Source organism: Caenorhabditis elegans, chromosome I (genome assembly GCF_000002985.6).
Source record: "Caenorhabditis elegans chromosome I".
Taxonomy (NCBI): domain Eukaryota; kingdom Metazoa; phylum Nematoda; class Chromadorea; order Rhabditida; family Rhabditidae; genus Caenorhabditis; species Caenorhabditis elegans.
In genome coordinates this window covers 1,193,154-1,211,412 of record NC_003279.8, presented here as the reverse complement: position 1 = coordinate 1,211,412, position 18,259 = coordinate 1,193,154, and the positions used below count along the sequence as shown (strand labels likewise).

At 31.7% G+C, this 18,259-nt stretch overlaps 1 protein-coding gene across 4 annotated transcripts; it reads right to left on the bottom strand.

Annotated features, from left to right (window-relative positions):
* Window positions 1–36: 36 nt before the first annotated feature.
* On the bottom strand, window positions 37–18,255 carry nsun-2 (the record flags this gene model as incomplete). 4 transcript variants are annotated; one of them, NM_058429.7, is made up of 7 exons in its annotated part: window positions 37–551; window positions 2,719–2,838; window positions 3,677–4,091; window positions 9,353–9,535; window positions 12,272–12,869; window positions 15,321–15,670; window positions 17,971–18,255. In NM_058429.7, 7 exons carry the CDS (start codon window positions 18,213–18,215, stop codon window positions 408–410), a joined length of 2,055 nt encoding a protein of 684 aa, NP_490830.3. The 4 variants fall into 4 exon arrangements, with proteins under 4 accessions (NP_490830.3, NP_001293223.1, NP_001293222.1 ...); NM_001306293.3 differs by lacking the exons at window positions 15,321–15,670; window positions 17,971–18,255 and having other exon boundaries at window positions 408–551; window positions 12,272–12,864; NM_001306294.4 differs by lacking the exons at window positions 12,272–12,869; window positions 15,321–15,670; window positions 17,971–18,255 and having other exon boundaries at window positions 66–551; window positions 9,353–9,534.
* Window positions 18,256–18,259: the final 4 nt, after the last annotated feature.

Genomic DNA, 18,259 nt, shown 5'->3' with positions numbered 1-18,259 from the left:
TTTTTGAAGCAGTATCAGAGGAAAAAATCTGAAAAAAAAATTCAAATTTTTTCAAAAAAAAAAATCAAATAACAACTGCAACAACAATAAAGGGAACACGTTGTGACAGAATGTCTCATTTCGGTTTGATCTACCTAGATCTACAAAAAATGCGGGAGTTGAGACGCAGAGTTCTCAACTGATTTTGCACGATTAAAAACGTGCTGACGTCACAGTTTTTTGGGGAAAAATTCCCGCATTTTTTGTAGATCAAACAGAAATGAAACACTTTGGCACCACGTGAGGGAACAAAAAAAAATCGGTGGCCGAGTTTTTTCCACACGGCCACGTAGCAGAATTTATAACTGTGTAGGGGATAAATGGAGATAAATTAAAGGAGAAAAAAGAGATAACAAAAAAAAAACAAATTATTCAGTCATTTCTTGAACATTTTCTTCTGGAATTTCCAGAGTTTCAGCAGATTCTGGAGCATCAGTTGAGCTGCTGGACGGCTCCGCAGCCTTTGCGGCTTCTTCCTTGCGAGCCCACGCGGCTTCACGGTCTTGGGCGGCCTGAAAAATTGATTTTTTGGACAAAAATTTAACTTATTTCTCATGAAATTACTAACAATTTGTGAAAACTTCCAAAAAAATTTAGTTAAACTTTTTTATTAGTTTTTTTTCTTCAATTTTCAAATTATCCTATTTTTCTAAAAATAACAATTTTCCGGAAATTCTAATTTCTGGCAATTCGCCGGTTTGCTGATTTGCCGAAAATTCTAATTTCTGGCAATTTGCCAGTTTGCTGATTTGCCGGAAATTCTAATTTCTCGCAATTTGCCGATTTGCCGGAAAATTAAAATTCTGGCAATTTGCAGAAAATTTGATTTCTGGCAATCTGGCGGTTTGCCGATTTGCCGGAAATTTTAATTTCTGGCAATTTGCCAATTTGCCGGAGATTTTAATTTCTGGCAATTTGTCAGTTTGTTGATTTGCCGAAAATTCTAATTTCTGGAAATTTGCCGGCTTGCCGATTTGCCGAAAATTCTAATTTCTGGAAATTTGCCGGCTTGCCGATTTGCCGAAAATTCTAATTTCTGGCAATTTGCCGGTTTGCTGATTTGCCGAAAATTCTAATTTCTGGCAATTTGCCGATTTGCCGGAGATTTTAATTTCTGGCAATTTGTCAGTTTGCTGATTTGCCGGAAATTCTAATTTCTGGCAATTTGCCGGTTTGCTGATTTGCCGAAAATTCTAATTTCTGGCAATTTGCTGATTTGCCGGAGATTTTAATTTCTGGCAATTTGTCAGTTTGTTGATTTGCCGAAAATTCTAATTTCTGGCAATTTGCCGGCTTGCCGATTTGCCGAAAATTCTAATTTCTGGCAATTTGCCGGTTTGCTGATTTGCCGGAAATTCTAATTTCTGGCAATTTGCCGGTTTGCTGATTTGCCGGAAATTCTAATTTCTGGCAATTTGCCGGCTTGCCGATTTGCCGGAAATTCTAATTTCTGGCAATTTGCCGGTTTGCTGATTTGCCGGAAATTCTACTATCTGGCAATTTGCTGATTTGCCGGAAATTTTAATTTCTGGCAATTTTTCGGTTTGCCGGAAATTTTAATTTCTGGCAACTTGCCGATTTGCCGGAGATTTTAATTTCTGGCAATTTGCTGATTTGCCGGAGATTTTAATTTCTGGCAATTTGTCAGTTTGTTGATTTGCCGAAAATTCTAATTTCTGGAAATTTGCCGGCTTGCCGATTTGCCGAAAATTCTAATTTCTGGAAATTTGCCGGCTTGCCGATTTGCCGAAAATTCTAATTTCTGGCAATTTGCCGGTTTGCTGATTTGCCGAAAATTCTAATTTCTGGCAATTTGCCGATTTGCCGGAGATTTTAATTTCTGGCAATTTGTCAGTTTGCTGATTTGCCGGAAATTCTAATTTCTGGCAATTTGCCGGTTTGTTGATTTGCCGAAAATTTTAATTTCTGGCAATTTGCCGATTTGCCGGAGATTTTAATTTCTGGCAATTTGTCAGTTTGTTGATTTGCCGAAAATTCTAATTTCTGGCAATTTGCCGGCTTGCCGATTTGCCGAAAATTCTAATTTCTGGCAATTTGCCAGTTTGCTGATTTGCCGAAAATTCTAATTTCTCGCAATTTGTCGATTTGCCGGAAATTTAAAATTCTGGCAATTTGCAGAAATTTTAAATTTTGGCAATTTGCCGATTTGCTGGAATCCTTAATTTTCGGCAATTTGCCGGTTTGCCGATTGAAAAAAAAAGAAAATTGTTAATTTTTTTTCTAAATTTTGACTATTTTCATGTGCAAAAAAAAAGACAACTTCCAAAAAAGTTGAGTTAAATTTTTAAAATTACGTTTTTTTTTCAATGTTCAAATTATTAATTTTTCTACACAGAATTTTTTAAAATGAAATTAAAAATTTTTTAGATATTTTTCAGCGAAAAAAAAGGCGAAAAAGCTCAAAAATGACCAAATTACGTCTTTTTTTGGGCGGGAAGTCAAAAAAATAACTATAAAAATAATTTAAAAATAATTTTTAAAAGTTTTATAGTAAAATTCTCAAAAAAAATTTTTTTTTTTTTTGGAAAAATTTGAAAATTGTTCGAAAATGCTGAAATTTTCAGTCGAAAAACTCAAATTTTTAGCATTTTTTTTTAAATTTTTTAGATTTTCCCAATTTTTTGATAATATTTTTCGAAATTCATCGCTTTTGCTCACCTTCTCCTTTCGTTTGCTCTTCATCAAAAGCTCAATTTCAGCACAATCCACTCCCATCATTCTCAATAAATGAAGTCGTTCCTCTTTTGAGATGTATGGTGCAATTGTGTGATAGCCGACCTGAAAAATTGTTGAAAATTGATTTTTTTAGATAATTTTTTTCATTTTTTCATAGCTAAAAATTCGAAAAAAAAATTTTCCTTATTTTCAACAGTAAAAAACATTAAATTTTGCTTCAACGTCAGCAATTTTTTTTTTGTTAAAAAAAATTTGTCGACAAATTCGGCAAATTCTAATTGCTGGCAAATTGCCGGTTTGCCGATTTGCCGGAATCTTTCATTTTCGGCAATTTGCCGGAATGTTTATTTCTCGGAAAATTGTCGGATTGCCGATTTGCCGGAATCTTTCATTTTCGGCAAATTGCCTGTTTGCCAGAATCTTTTATTTTCGGCAAATTGCCGCTTTGCCGGAAACTTTCTTTATAGGCAACTTGCTGATTTGCCGGAAATTTAAATTTCTGGCAATTTACCGGTTTCCCGAAATCTTTCATTTTATGCAAATTGCCGGTAATATTTATTTCTGGCAATTCACCGGTTTACCGATTTGCCGGAATCTTTCATTTTCGGCAAATTGGCGGAAGTGTTTAGAGGGGTTTTTTATAAAACGGAAACAGTTAAAACTGTAAAATTTTTTGCCGATTAAAAATGAAATTCTGAAATTTCCAAAAAAAAAGGACAAAATTACAAATTTTCAGAAATTGCCATTTTTCTTACATATTGAAAATTTGCCGATTTGCCGATTTTCGGTAAAAATCGTTTGCCGTAAAACCCTATATATTACATAGTAAAATGTTGAAAAACTCTATTATGAAACCAATTTTCATATTTTTCTCTTGAATTTCACAATTTTTTCCCATATATTTCCCTCTGAAAATCGATAAAAATGCATGAAAACTGACCCAAGTACAGACAGGTTCATCGTCATCACAATAAACGACAACAGTACCATTCTGTTGTTTCCGAACATCTCCTTTACACTCCAACTTCTCCAGCGGAACCAGATTTTCGTCGGATTTCAGCATGAAAAGCATGTCCTCCGTGCCAATCTTGACTTTTTGCTTTTGCATAAATTTAAACAAATAACGAATTCCTTCTTGTGATAGACGGAATCGTGTATTCTCCACTTTTCCCTCGGTTCTACTGAACATTTTCATTCCGGCATTCTGAATTGATACTTTCGACATGTTCTCCTTCACGAAATTCTTCACGGCGTCATTTGCATAGAACAGTTGACGACTGTTCGCATCGTTTGATTCGAGGCGGCGACTGAATAGGTTTTGGTACAGGAATGATTCATCGACTCCGTAGTGATTACTGCAAGTATTTGGAATTATAGGGTTTAAAAATGGAAAATTCGCTGCAACTTTTTCCTCGCGAGGGACGAGGAAAAGTGGTTTCTAGGCCATGGCCGAGGAGCCGACAAGTTTCAGCGGCCATTTATCTTGCTTTGTTTTCCGCCTGTTTTCTTTCGTTTTTCACAGCTTTTTCCCGTTTTTTCTTATTAAAACTGATAAATAAATACTTTTTGCAGATGCTAAAACAATTTCCAAGTAAAAAAATTATGTATTCAGTGGGCAAGCAGCGGTGAAACTGGTCAATGCAATATGATGGATTACGGGAATTCAAAACCTAAACTTTTTCTGAAACATGATATATAGGATGCTTAGATGCTGAAATTACCTGATTTTCATAACGAGACCGCTGAAAAAGTTTTGAGATTTTCAAAATTAAACTTTTTGTGCGAAAATCTCGACCTTTTCACCAAAAAAGTTGAATTTTGGAAACCTCAAAACTTTTTCAGCGGTCTCGTTATGAAAATCAGGTAGTTTCAGCATTTAAGCAGCATATGTATCATGTTTCAGAAAAAGTTTAGGTTTTTTATTCCCGTAATCCATCATATTGCATTGACCACTTTCACCGCTGCTTGCCCACTGAATACATAATTTTTTTACTTGGAAATTGTTTTAGCATCTACAAAAAGTATTTATTTATCAGTTTTAATAAGAAAAAACGGGAAAAAGCTGTGAAAAACGAAAGAAAACAGGCGGAAAACAAAGCAAGATAAATGGCCGCTGAAACTTGTCGGCCCCTCGGCCATGGCCTAGAAACCACTTTTCCTCGTCCCTCGTGAGGAAAAAGTTGAAGTGAAATTATGTTATTACGGTACCAAGGTTGTCGGTTTTTTTCAATTTTTGAAAATCGAAAAATCGAAAAATTTCGTTTTTTCGATTTTTCAAAAATTATCTTAATATTTTGGCCATTATTCTTCTTTTTAGAGAAAATTTTAATGTTTTTTCTTATCAACATAAAGAAAATTAGATTTAAAAAATCATACTTTATGGTTAATATTCTGAATTTTTTTTTTTTCGATTTTTCGATTTTCCAGAGAATCGAATAAACGAAAATTTTCGTTTTTTCGATTTACACCGGGACCACTAAATTCTGAGGCTAAAATTTTTGAAAAAATTGAAGGGTTTTTATCTTAGTTTTACGAATTTTATTTTGAATTTTTTTGTTGATCTGGAAAAAAAAATCGAAAAATCGATACCCCGAAAATTTTTTGTTTTCGAAAAGTTGAATAATGCATATTTTTATTATATTTGTCAAAAAAGTGTTTTTTTTCAAATTAAAAAAATTAAGAAGTGGGCTAAAATTGTTGAAAAATAGAAGGGATTTAACATAAATTTTCCGAAAATTTTTGTTTTTGAATTTTTTCTGATACATGTGCACAAAATTCTGAGAATGCGTATTACACAACACATTTGACGCGCAAAATATCTCGTAGCGAAAACTACAATAACCCTCTAAAATTTAGAGGGTTATTGTAGTTTTCGTAAATCTACACAGTAGGCATTTAGAGTCTAAATGTCTACTGTGTAGATTTTGTAGTCATTCAAAAAATTACTGTAGTTTTCGCTACGAGATATTAATAATTTTGCGCGTCAAATATGTTGTGCAATACGCATTTTCTGAGTTTTGTGGTGCTGTAATATGTACCTCCATATTTTAAGGTTTTTGTCCTAAAAAGTTTGAACTTTAAGGAAAAAGTAAAAAACAGGAATTTTCAATTTTTCACTAACTTTATAAACTTCTAAATTTTTATTTGAAGCTCAAAAAAACAATTTTCAATATTGTGGGAAATTAATTTTTTTTAACGAATTTTTCTTCAAAGAATCGAAAACTACAGTAATCCTTTAAATGACTACTGTCCTTTAAATGACATACGGGATCTCGAGTTTTGGAATGAATTTCTTTTGGAATATTCTATCAATAAATAAATGATTTTATCATTCATTTCAAAAATCGAGATCCCGTAAATCAATGACACAATCGCTACAGTAGTCATTTAAAGGGTTACTGTAGTTTTCGCTACGAGATATTTTGCGCGCGTCAAATATATGTTGTTCAATACACATTCTTAGCATTTTTGTGCTCCCGTCATACCAGGGGTGTCGATTTTTCGATTTTATCAACAAAAAAATATTCAAAATAAAATTCGGAGAAGTAAGGTAAAAACTCTTTAATTTTCAACAATTTTAGCTCACTTCTAAATTTTTTTTTAATTAAAAAAAAAAAACTTTTTCGGCATATACAATTTTAAAAAAAAGAATTAATCAACATTTCGAAACTGGAATTTTTCAAATTTTCAAAAGTCCTTTTCAAATGCACTAAACAGTTTTCAAGAATCCAAAAAATTCACTTATAACATTTGGTTTTCGAGAAATTCTCAAAAATTTTTTAGAAAAGTCCAAAGAAGTTATATTTTCCAAGAATTTTAATTACCGTATACTCTGTATTATGGGGGGACGGGGCAAACGATTTTTTTTCCAGCAAAATACGGCAACTGCCGAAATTGAAAATTTTCGGCAATACGGGGCAAAGTCGGCGAATTGCCGTTTTCCAAATTTTCGGCAAATTTTCGGCAAACCGGGGCAACTTGCCGGAAAAGGGCAATTGCCGGAATTTTTTGGGGAAATTGTGGGTTTGCCACTTTTTTTGGGCATTTTAAATTTTAATGTTTTTTAATGTTAAAGGGCCAAAAATGGGAAAAAATATTTCAAAAAGGCACAGTTTCAAGTGTTTCCGCCATTATTTTTTTAAAAACCCCTTTAAAAACTTCTGGCAAATTGATATCCGGCAAATCGGCAATTTGCCGGAATTGAACAATTCCTGCAAATTCGGCATTTCGAAAATTGCCTACCGCTGCTTTAATTTACACATAAATCTGAATTCAAATTAGAGAAACAATTATTTTGAAATTTCCGTAAATTCTATATAAAATAACTAGAGAAAATGGGAAAAAATTTCCGGCAAACCGGCAATTTGGTGGAATTTTGAAAATTTCTGGCGCAAAAAATATATGAACATATAGTAAGTAATAAAATGCCATTTTCGGAGCAAAATTGGAACACAATGAATACTTATGAGTTTTGATGACATTTCGGGGTGTGTCATTAACTGGAATGACAACAAGAAGTCACAAAATTATGAAATATTTTGAAGAGTTTCTCTCTAATTTGAATTCAGATTTATGTGTAAACAGCGGGGTAGGCAATTGCCGGAATGCCGAATTTGCAGGAATTGTTCAATTCCGGCAAATTGTCGATTTGCCGGATATCAATTTGCCAGAAGTTTTTAAAGGGGGGTTTTTTTTAAAAATAATGGCGGAAACACTTGAAACTGTGCCCTTTTTGAAATATTTTTTCTCATTTTTAAAAAGATATTTTCATAGAATTCCCGGCAAATTTGGCAAATCAATCGACAAACTCTATTTTTTGCCGGAGTTTTTGTCAATTCCACCAAATTGCCGGTTTGCCGGATTTTTTTCTCTCATTTTTTCTAGACATTTTGCATAGAATTTACTGACTTTTCAAAATAAATGTTACTTATAGGCCGTTTAAAGATTAAAATTTGAAATTTAATTTTTGCTGACAAATTTCGGCAAACCGGCAAATTTCAGGTTTTGCCGAAAATTTTCATCTACATATTTTTTTAAAAATAGAACTTAGTTACTTTCAAAATTTCAAAATAGATGTAAGATCATTCATAGGATGCGTTTAATTTTGCCATTTTAAATTGAAATTCTCAAATTTCCAAAAAAAAAAATGTTCCGAAAATTTCGGAAATTTTAAATTCTGGCAACTTGCCGGTTTGCCTATTTGCCGGAATCTTTCATTTTCGGCAAATTACACGTTTGCCGGAAATTTTAATACAATTTTTTTAAATCCTAAATAAATTATTTAATATTATTATCTTCTGTTAGTTTATAATTTTGAGAGAAATATTTTGGTGGCGGGCAATTTCAAATTTTTTTGAGAAACCTATTTGTCTATTTGCCGGAATCTTTCATTTTCGGCAAATTTCCAGTTTTGCCGAAATTTTGAAAAACTGCAGTTAAAAAAAACGGCAGACTTTGCCGCTTGCCGAAAATTTCCATTTTTGTCGAATTGCCAAATTTGCCGTTTGCCGGCAAATTTGGCAAATCGACAAATTGCCGGTTTGCCGAATTGGCTGAAAATTGAAGAAACGGCAATTTACCGACTTTGTCAGTAGCCGAACCATTCAATTTTCATAATTTTTCTGTTAGTTTACAATAGAAAATTCCAATTTCAGTCCAATTTTGAACTAATATATTAGGTCTCCAAATAAGTTCCGGGTCAAAAATCATAACTTTGTTCGCTGCAAATCGATTTTTATGAAACTTTGGGAATTTAAGTTATCATCCATGATCTTTCATTTGACAATTGTCACAAAAGTTTTTGACCACCCCAAGTGGCCTAACTCGGAGCCAATTTTTTCAGGCATTTTTCAGATCTCGGTTCTTTTCAGTTTTCAATTGAGCTTTGTGTGCGGATTTTGCTTTGTTTAGAATACATTATTAGAAAACGACAAAAGTTTGGAATAAAATCCGTCCAAAAAATTTTTTTTTTGGTCGGTCGTCAAAAAATGTTCAAAAAAATTTTTGTCGAAAATTCTAGATTTTTTCTACAAAAATGATGTAACCAAGTGTAAACTATTTTTAGACATACAAAACATATCAATTTAGTTCGATACACTAAAATGATAGTAGAAAATATAATTTTTTCGGATAATTTTTTAGTTTTTTGAATATTTCTTGAGATTCAAATTTTTAACTCAAATGATTTATATGTGTAAAAATAGTTTACACTTGGTTACATCATTTTTGAATAAAAAATGGAGAATTTTCGAAAAAAAAATTTTTGAACATTTTTTTACGACCAACCAAAAAAAATTTTTTTGGGCGGATTTTTTTCCAAACTTTTGTCGTTTTCTAATAATGTATTCTAAACAAAGAAAAATCCGCACACAAACATCAATTCAAAGCTGAAAAGAAGCGAGATCAGAAAAATGCTTGAAAAAATTGGGTTCGAGTTAGGGCACTTGGGGTGGTCAAAAACTTTTGTGACCATATCAAAATGAAAGATCATGGTTGATAATATAAATTCCCACAGTTTCAAAAAAATCGATACAAAGCGAACAAAGTTATGATTTTTGACCCGGAACTTATTTGGAGACCTAATATATATATTTATAAAAAATTAAAAAAAACAAACCGAATATCATTCCATCTCTCATCGTCCAATTTCAAAAACGTGAATGGCTCATCTTTGAACATTTTCTTCTTTTTCCAAGCTGGTCCATTGGCTGCACTTGGATCGAATGAAGTCTCAGAGACTTTCTCAATAAGGGCAACGAAAAAGCCACCAGTATCCTGGGCGTGGGGAGTGATGCGCATTCTGAAAAATAATGTATTTTTTTTTTTTTCGTTTTTATTATTTTCAAAAACTTTGAATTTTTGTTAGAAAATTAAAGGTTGAGTACCGAAATCTGGGGAAAATATTTCATAATTTTTTCATAATTGACTCCAAATTTTCCCCTGATTCCGAATATCGATGTGAAAAAATTGAAAAAAATTTCCCCCTGATTTTATATTTTAGCTTCAAATCGCTTGTGCACCCATGAGCTTCTTTTTCAAATGCGCGCCTTTTCATTCATTTTTTTCATTCAACGCATTTGAAAAAGCTCATGGGTGCACAAGCGATTTGAAGCTCAAATATAAAATCAGGGAAATTTTTTTGAATTTTTTCACATCGATATTCGGAATCAGGGGAAAGTTTGGAGTCAATTATGAAATATTTTCAGATTTCGGTACTCAACCTTTAATTTTCTAACAAAAATTCAAAGTGTTTGAAAATAATAAAAACGGAAAAAAAAATCATTTCAATGCTAATAAAAGGTTCAATTGACACGAAAGAATATATTTTTCAAACAAAAAAACCACTAAATTTCTCTTTTTTTCTGTCTTATAATAAAAAATGTTTTTAAAAAAACCTTTTTTTTCGAAAAATTGATTCTAGACATCACGTTCAAGGTTTCTAAGGCAAAAACTGATTTTTTTTGGTTTTGGCGAAAAAGGATTAAAAATTTAAAAAATCTGAACTACGTGTAGTTTTTTATTAGCAATTTTTCAGGGTTTTGGTTCAGAATTTATTTTTCCGGTGTTTTTTTTCGGTTTTTAGAGGAAAAATGGTTTTGTTTGAGAAAAAAATTTCGATTTTTGTATAATTTTTCTGTAAACATTACATTTTTCGTCCTTTAATTGTCAAAAATTGAATTTTTGATTTTTTATTAAAATTTTTAATTAAAAAAAAAAAATCATACTTTGGTAATTTTTTTCCGAGCACAGATTTTTTTCAAAAAAAAAAAACGTTTTTTCGGACAAAAATTACTTTTTCGTTAATTTTTTGAGTTTTTCTCAGAGAACATAACATTTCTGAATTCTTCAAAATACAAGTCAGTTTTTAGTTTTTTTAAACAATTTTTTCTCGTTTTTTAAGGCCAAAAATACAACAAAAAAAGCGGAATTTTTCGCCCTAAAAAATGTGACGTCAGCAAGTCCTTAATTATCCGAAATCAGTTGAGAACTCTGCGTCTCTCAATTCTCCCGCACTTTTTGTAGATCAACGTAGATCAGGCCGAAATGAGACACTCTGACACCACGTGGCGGATTCAATCGATATGATACGACAAAAATAAATGAAAATAGCTGAAAAACTGGAAACAGTAAAAATAAATATGTAGAAAATTAAATGAGGCAAACGTGCACCAAGGATAATTTATTTCGGTGCGCATTTGTGAGGGTGCACTAATGAAATTCGGCGATTTTAAGCTCAACTATAAAATCAGGGAACATTTTTAAAAACATTTTTTCACATAGATATTCGGAATCAGGGGAAAATTTAGAGTCATTTCACGGCGTGTAAATTGGTACATCTGGCCTAGCGAAAAGTGAAAAGTGAGAATCCCAGACCATGGCCGCGGCAAAGCGCGCGAAATTTGAATTTAAATTTTTAATGTCATTGAAAATCGATGAATGAGACATTATAATGGATCAAAAATACAAAAATATACAAAAAAATTGTTTTTAAAATGAATAAATCACATATAAAAACGATTATTTTCTTAAATAAAGGATGAAATTCGATTTATTAGGCAATTATTAGGAAAATGCGTCAAAACTTTCACATTTTTGAATTTTTTTCAAAAACTAGATCCACAAATTTTCTGAAATTTCACCAGTTTACTCAGTAGACTATTTTAAACAAATTATGTGCAAAAAAATCATACCCACCGTCACAAGTTCACATTGAATTTTTCAATTTTAGCTCGGAAATTCACAAAAATCGGTAAAATTGCCACAAATTTTAAATTTTTTCAAAAACTAGATTTGAAAAGTTTTTGAAACTTCACCAATTGACTAAATGAAGGTTTTTTAACAATTTAACTACATAAAATGTATACCCACCGTCACAAGTTTACACTTAAAAGCGTCGTTCCTTAATGCAGCTTCAAACTGCTTTGTTTCGTTCAATGCGCAGTTCATATTTTTTGTATTTGAATTTCATATAATTTTAGGGTTTCTTTTATTCTTTTTCGTGAAACTAATGCATTTTTTGCTTAAATTCAACGATATTATCATGTAAAACGAAACCGGGAAGTATTAACTGCTAAAATTTATGTGGACTACGGTAGTCAAGTCCGCAAACACCACGCGCATTTTCATAATTGCCACGGCCCGGCAAGTGGTACATCCATGCAAATGCGCTCTACTGATAATTTGAGTGTAGACCAGGTTTGGGCGCGTGATAACGAAAAAAGCTTTGGTCCAAAAAATTTAGAATTTAATTTCGGACATTTTTTATATGCATCACAAAAAAACTGGACCAACCGTTTTTGAGATACACGCGCCCAAACGTCCAGGTATACGGTAGACAAATTGCGTACAGGTACCACTTCTCGGGCCGTGATTGCGTACATTTGTTTTTCAAGCTTTTTTCTAGGCCAGAGGTACCAATTTACACGCCGTGCATTTGAAAACATTTCCCAAATTTCGTTACTCCACCTTTAAGAATTTTTTCAGAGATTTTTTTTTTCAAATTTTCAAATTTATGTTTTATTTTTCAAGTACTAACGTAAAATGCAAGTTCATCTCCTTTGCCTCTTGCTCAGTCGGTGGGAAGAGTGAGCTAACAATCACTTTTTTCATCTTTTCCTCACTAATATCCTCCAACGACTTGTACAACTTCATATCTCTATCAAAAACCTTCCACTGAACAACTCCCGTCTCTCGTTTAAGCTCTGGGAGCAATGATGAAGTATCCACAAGCTTCAGTGATCCTTTTGAATCTCTGAGCAACTGAGCAACTACAGCTTCATCCTCAATCGGATTCATTGAGCACGTCGAATAGACCATTCGCCCGCCGACTTTCAGTTGTTGAGCTCCTTTTCTCGCGATTGCAATCTGCATTCGATGTAATCCAAGACCATCTTGTGGAGTCCATTTCTTCCAGATTTCTGGATTCTTTCGAAGTGTGCCGTCTCCCGAGCAAATGACGTCGGCGAGGACACGATCGAACTGGATTAGGCCACCATCCGAGTCGGAGATGTGTGGGAAGCGGGCGGCGTCTTCGCAGGTTACAGCACACGCGGCTGTTCGGAAACGTTTCAGTGTGTGATGGATTAGCATGTAGCAGCGTTTCATGTCGACGTCGTTTGCGATCACCATTCCTTCTGCAAAAAACAAATTTTGGCTGATTCACTGCAACTTTTTTCGAACGAGGGCCGAGAAAAAATGCGAAAAATCGGTGTTTGCACACAAAACACCGCATTTTACGACATTTTGTACTTGCATTGTTTTCTCTTGTTTTTCACCAATTTTTCCCGTGTTTTCTTATCAAAACTGATAAATAAATATTTTTTGCTAATGCTAAAATAATTTCCAGATGAAAAAAATATGTATTCAGTCTGTAAGTAGCGGTGAAAGTGGTCAATGTAAAATGATGGATTACGGTAATACAAAACCTAAACTTTTTCTGAAACATGATACATATGATGCTTAGATGCTGAAATTACCTGATTTTCATAACGAGACCGCTGAAAAAGTTTTGAGATTTTCAAAATTCAACTCTTTGTGCGAAAATCTCTACTTTTCCACCAAAAAAGTTGAATTTTGGAAACCTCAAAACTTTTTCAGCGGTCTCGTTATGAAAATCAGGTAGCTTCAGCATCAGAGCAGCATATGTATCATGTTTAAGAAAAAGTTTAGGTTTTGTATTCCCGTAATCCATCATATTGCATTGACCACTTTCACCGCTGCTTGCCCACTGAATACATAATTTTTTTACTTGGAAATTGTTTTAGCATCTGCAAAAAGTATTTATTCATCAGTTTTAATAAGAAAAAACGGGAAAAAACTGTGAAAAACGAAAGAAAACAGGCGGAAAACAAAGCAGTATAAATGGCCGCTGAAACTTGTCGGCCCCTCGGCCATGGCCTAGAAACCTTTTTGCCTCGTCCCTCGTTCGAAAAAAGTTGCAGTGTGATTTTTTGAAATTTTCAGTTTTTTTTTTGGTACTTTCTGTGGTTCTTTTTTGAAAAAAAAAAGATTATTCTGAAAATTGCAAGATTTTTTCAAATTTTTGGCATATTTTCTCTGAAATATTCAAGGTTTTTTTAAATGATTTTTCAGAAATTTTGAAAGTTTGAGTTTTTTTTATAAAGGAATTTTCTGTGGTTTTTGTTTAGTGATTATTCTGAAAATTGCGGGAATTTTACTGATTTTTTCGAATTTTTTGGAATTTTTTTTCGTGAAATTTTTGCAAATTCGAGGGTTTTTGAATTTTTTTTTTGAAATTTTTGCAAATTTGTAGAGTTTTGGGAATTTTTGGTGAAATATTCAAGGTTTTTTAAAAGATTTTTCAGAAATTTTGCCAATTTTTGGGATTTTTCAGAATTATTTTCAGAAATTTTTGGCAATTTTACAAGACATTTTTCGAAAAATTTATAAGATTATTTCTGGAATTTTTTGAAAATATTCTGAGCTTGTTTTCTAATTTTTAAGTTGAAATTTACAGAATTTTTGGGATTTTTTCCAAAATTTTCAAAATGTCTTGTGAAACTTAATTTATTTTTTTTTCAATTAAAAAAAAAATAGTTTCAGAATTTTCAGCGGTTTTAGATTATTCTGAAAATTTCAAAACATTTTCAAATTTTTTCGTGTTTTCTGGAATTTTTTAGATTTTTTTTGGGAATTTTTGCAATTCTCGGGAGTTTTTAAAAAAAATTTCAGAAATTTTCGAAAAATGTGTAGAGATTTTTCTAACATTTTTGAGATTTTATTTTCGAATTTTCCATGAGTTTTTTGGATTTTTTCCGTTTCTTTGCAAAAAATTGGCTGATTTTTTGAAATTTTCAGCTTTTTCTCGAGAATTTTCTGTGGTTTTTTGAAAAAAAGATTATTCTGAAAATTAGAGATTTTACTGATTTTTTCGAATTTTTAGGATATTTTTCGTTAAATATTCGAGGGTTTTTAGATTTTTTTTTTTGGATTTTTAATGAAAATGTGTGCCAATTTTTTTTGAGTTTTTGGGGACTTTTTTTGTGTAATATTTTGAGAATTTTACTGATTTTTTCTTTGAAACTTTGCCTATATTTTTGCCAATTTTTTGAGCTTTTTTTCGAATTATTTTCTGAAATATTCGAGGGGTTTTGGATTTTTTTTTCGAATTTTTTAAATGAACTTTTCGGCATATTTACAAAATGTTTTTTAGTTTTTAGGATTTTTTTCAAAAATTTTCTTTTTTTTAATTTTTTTGTTTGGTCTGTTTGGTCTTGTGAGATTGTTTAGAATTATTTTTAAAAAATTGTCTTCGTGAATTTTCTGGAATTTTAAAGATTTTTTTTTAATGAAATTTAAATTTTCACTAATTTTTCAGAAATTTTCGAAAATTTTATGAATTTTTTTGCGATTTTCTGAAACTTTTTGGAAAAAATTTCGTTGATTTGTACTTTTTTTTTTAATTTTCGGGAATGCGGTTTCCGATTTTTATGAAAATTACGAGAATTTTATTGATTTTTTTTCGAAATTTTTTTTTTCGAATTTTCAGAAATTTTCAAGAATTTTTTTTCGATTATTCTGAAAATCACTAATTTTTTTTGGAATTTTTTCGGCGATTTTCGTACTCGGATTCTCCTCGTTCTCATGAATCATTTCCAAAAGTTGTGTGGTCTTGCTTCCCGGAGCCGCACACAAATCAAGCACAAAATGCTCAGAAGTTGGAGCCAAAAGAAGTGGTGGAATCATTGAAACCGCCTCCTGTCGGGACAAATTTCCGAGTTCAGCCTCTGTGACAAGGAAATTGTGAAGTTGTGCAAGGATCGGATGACTTCGGACAGCGGTACGTGACATTGGCGTTTGATAGGCTTCTTTGTACCATGGAAGACTTTTTGGAACACATACAGCAGTGTCTCCGGCTTCCATGATTTTCCCGAAAAATCGATTTTCCATCTCATGGATCAGCTGCTCGCGGTCTCTGTAAACAAGTTTTTTTTTGTTGAATTTTCAGTTGAAAATTTCATCAAAAATTTCGGAATTTTTGAGATTTTTTTGGGGGAATTTTTAAATGAAATTTTTGCCTATTTTTCAGAGCTTTCAGGATTTTTTGGATTTTTTCAGAATTTTTTTTTGAAAAAATTGAATTTTTCGTTAATTTTTAGGAACCATTTTGAATTTTCGACAATTTTCTTTTGATTTTTTAAATTTTTTATTAAATTTCAGCGAAAATTTTTTATATTTGGTCAGTTTTCTGCAAGATTTTTCAAACTTTTTCGTTAATTTACCACTAAAAAATTGAATTGTCCATCAGTTTTTTGCAAAATTTTTGAATTTTGTTAAATTTTTTCGTTAAATTTCGGCAAAAAAACACTGAATTTCCCGTCAGTTTTCCACTAAAATTTTCAATTTTTCATCAGTTTTCTGCATGATATTAAAATTTTTCGCTAATTTTTTGGAAAAATTTGGAATTCTCGTTGATTTTTCACCAAACATTTTTTTTTCGTTAGTTTTCTGCAAATTTTTGTAATTTTCAGTTTAATTTCAGCAAACATTGTTAATATTTCGTCAGTTTTCTACTAAATTTTTAACATTTTTTCGTTATTTTTCTTTGCAAAATTTTTGAATTTTTTGTTAAATAGTGTTCAAAAATTTCGAATTTTTCATTAAATTTCGGCAGAAAAATTCAATGATTTTTTTTGATTTTCCTCTAAAATTTTGAATTTTTCGTCAATTTTCTGCAAAATTTTTTTAATTTTTCGAGGCACCACGTTTTGAAGATCTGTTCAAAAACAAGATCTACGAAAACAAGATCTACGAGAAGGAGATCTACGAAAAGAAGATCTACGTTTTCAGGATCTGGCACCGTGCCAACTGCGGTTTTCTCGATGAAAAACGTAACAACGATGCTCCGATGTTACGCGTCGCGTGTTGTTTAGCGTTCAGAAAGATATTTTTTGAAATTTTCTTCTAGAAGAAACGCTTAACAACACGCGACGCGTAACATCGGAGCATCGTTGTTACGTTTTTCATCGAGAAAACCGCAGTTGGCACGGTGCCAGATCCTGAAAACGTAGATCTTCTTTTGGTAGATCTTGTTTTTGGATTTTTCGTTAAATTTTAAGTTTTCCAACAGTTTTCTGTGAAATTTTTTAAAATTTTCGTTGACTTTTCCACTGAAATTTTGAATTTTCTAACAGTTTATTCGCAAAATTTTTACTAAAACCCTTGGAAAATCAGATTTTTTACAGTTTTCCCCAAATGTTTAGAGGAAAAGATGGAATTTTAATTTGTTTAAATCAAAAATATCCAAATTTTGGGTTTTTAAATATCCAAATTTTGAGCTAAAAAACCTTAAAAATTCAGTTTTTCCTCCAAAAAATTCGTCGAAAATCAATTTTTTTTCTAATTGTTTTTGAGCAAAAAAAGAATCACAAAATTGGAGCGTTTTAGGCCAAATTTTTTGAATTTTACGTTGAAATTCATAATTTTAACTGAAAATTCGTGGAAAATTAATTTTTTCACAGATTTTTTGTCCATCCAATCAATTTTCAAAAAACGAACTTATGACAACCCTGAAATCTAAAAGAAACAGGCAAATTGCTCCAATGGAAAGACATTCTGCTCTTTATATGTTTTTTTCTGAATTTTCAATTAAATTTCCGCAAAAATTTGGAATTTTTCGTTGAGTTTATACAAAAATCTGAATTTTTATCAGCTTTCTGCAAAATTTCGAAATTTCCGTTAATAATTTCATAATTTTCGTCAAATTTTTCACTAATATTTGAAATTTTCTGATAATTTCCGGGAAAATTTAGAATTTTTTGCAGTTTCTGCGAAATTTGCAAAAATTTTATTTTTTTTTTGTTAATTTTCCAAAAATTTTTCAAATTTTCCGGTAATTTTTTTTAGAAATTTAGAATTTTTTGTCAATTTTCAAATTTTTAATTAAATTTCAGCGAGAATGTCCATTTTTTTTTGCAAAAAATTGAATTTTTCATCAATTCAATGTCGGTAAAAAATTTTTTGAACTTTTTTAGCAAAAAAATTGAAAAAAATCAGAATGTCTGGAAAATTTTTCAGTTCTTTCTCTGAAAATTCGTGGGAAATCAATTTTTTTCTAATTGTTTTTGAGCAAAAAAAGAATCACAAAATTGGAGCGTTTTAGGCCAAATTTTGTGAATTTTACGTTGAAATTCATAATTTTAACTGAAAATCCGTGGAAAATTAATTTTTTCACACATTTTTTGTCCATCCAATCAATTTTCAAAAAAAACGAACTTATGACAACCCTGAAATCTGAAAGAAACAGGCAAATCTCGTTGAAGAGCCGCCCGAAACTCGTCAAATTGCTCCAATGGAAAGACATTCTGCTCCTTATAATATTGCCAATACTTTTCATTCTCCTTCTCCACCATACGATATCCCTGATTGCCTGGAGCATCACGATCGTCACGCCAAACATTTTCTCTCGGCTCATGGCCCTTATTCTTGCTCTTGAACTTGCGGCGGCTACTGTGAACCATCGTTTTTGGCGCGTTTTTTTCTAGCGGCGAACGTTGAACCCTGA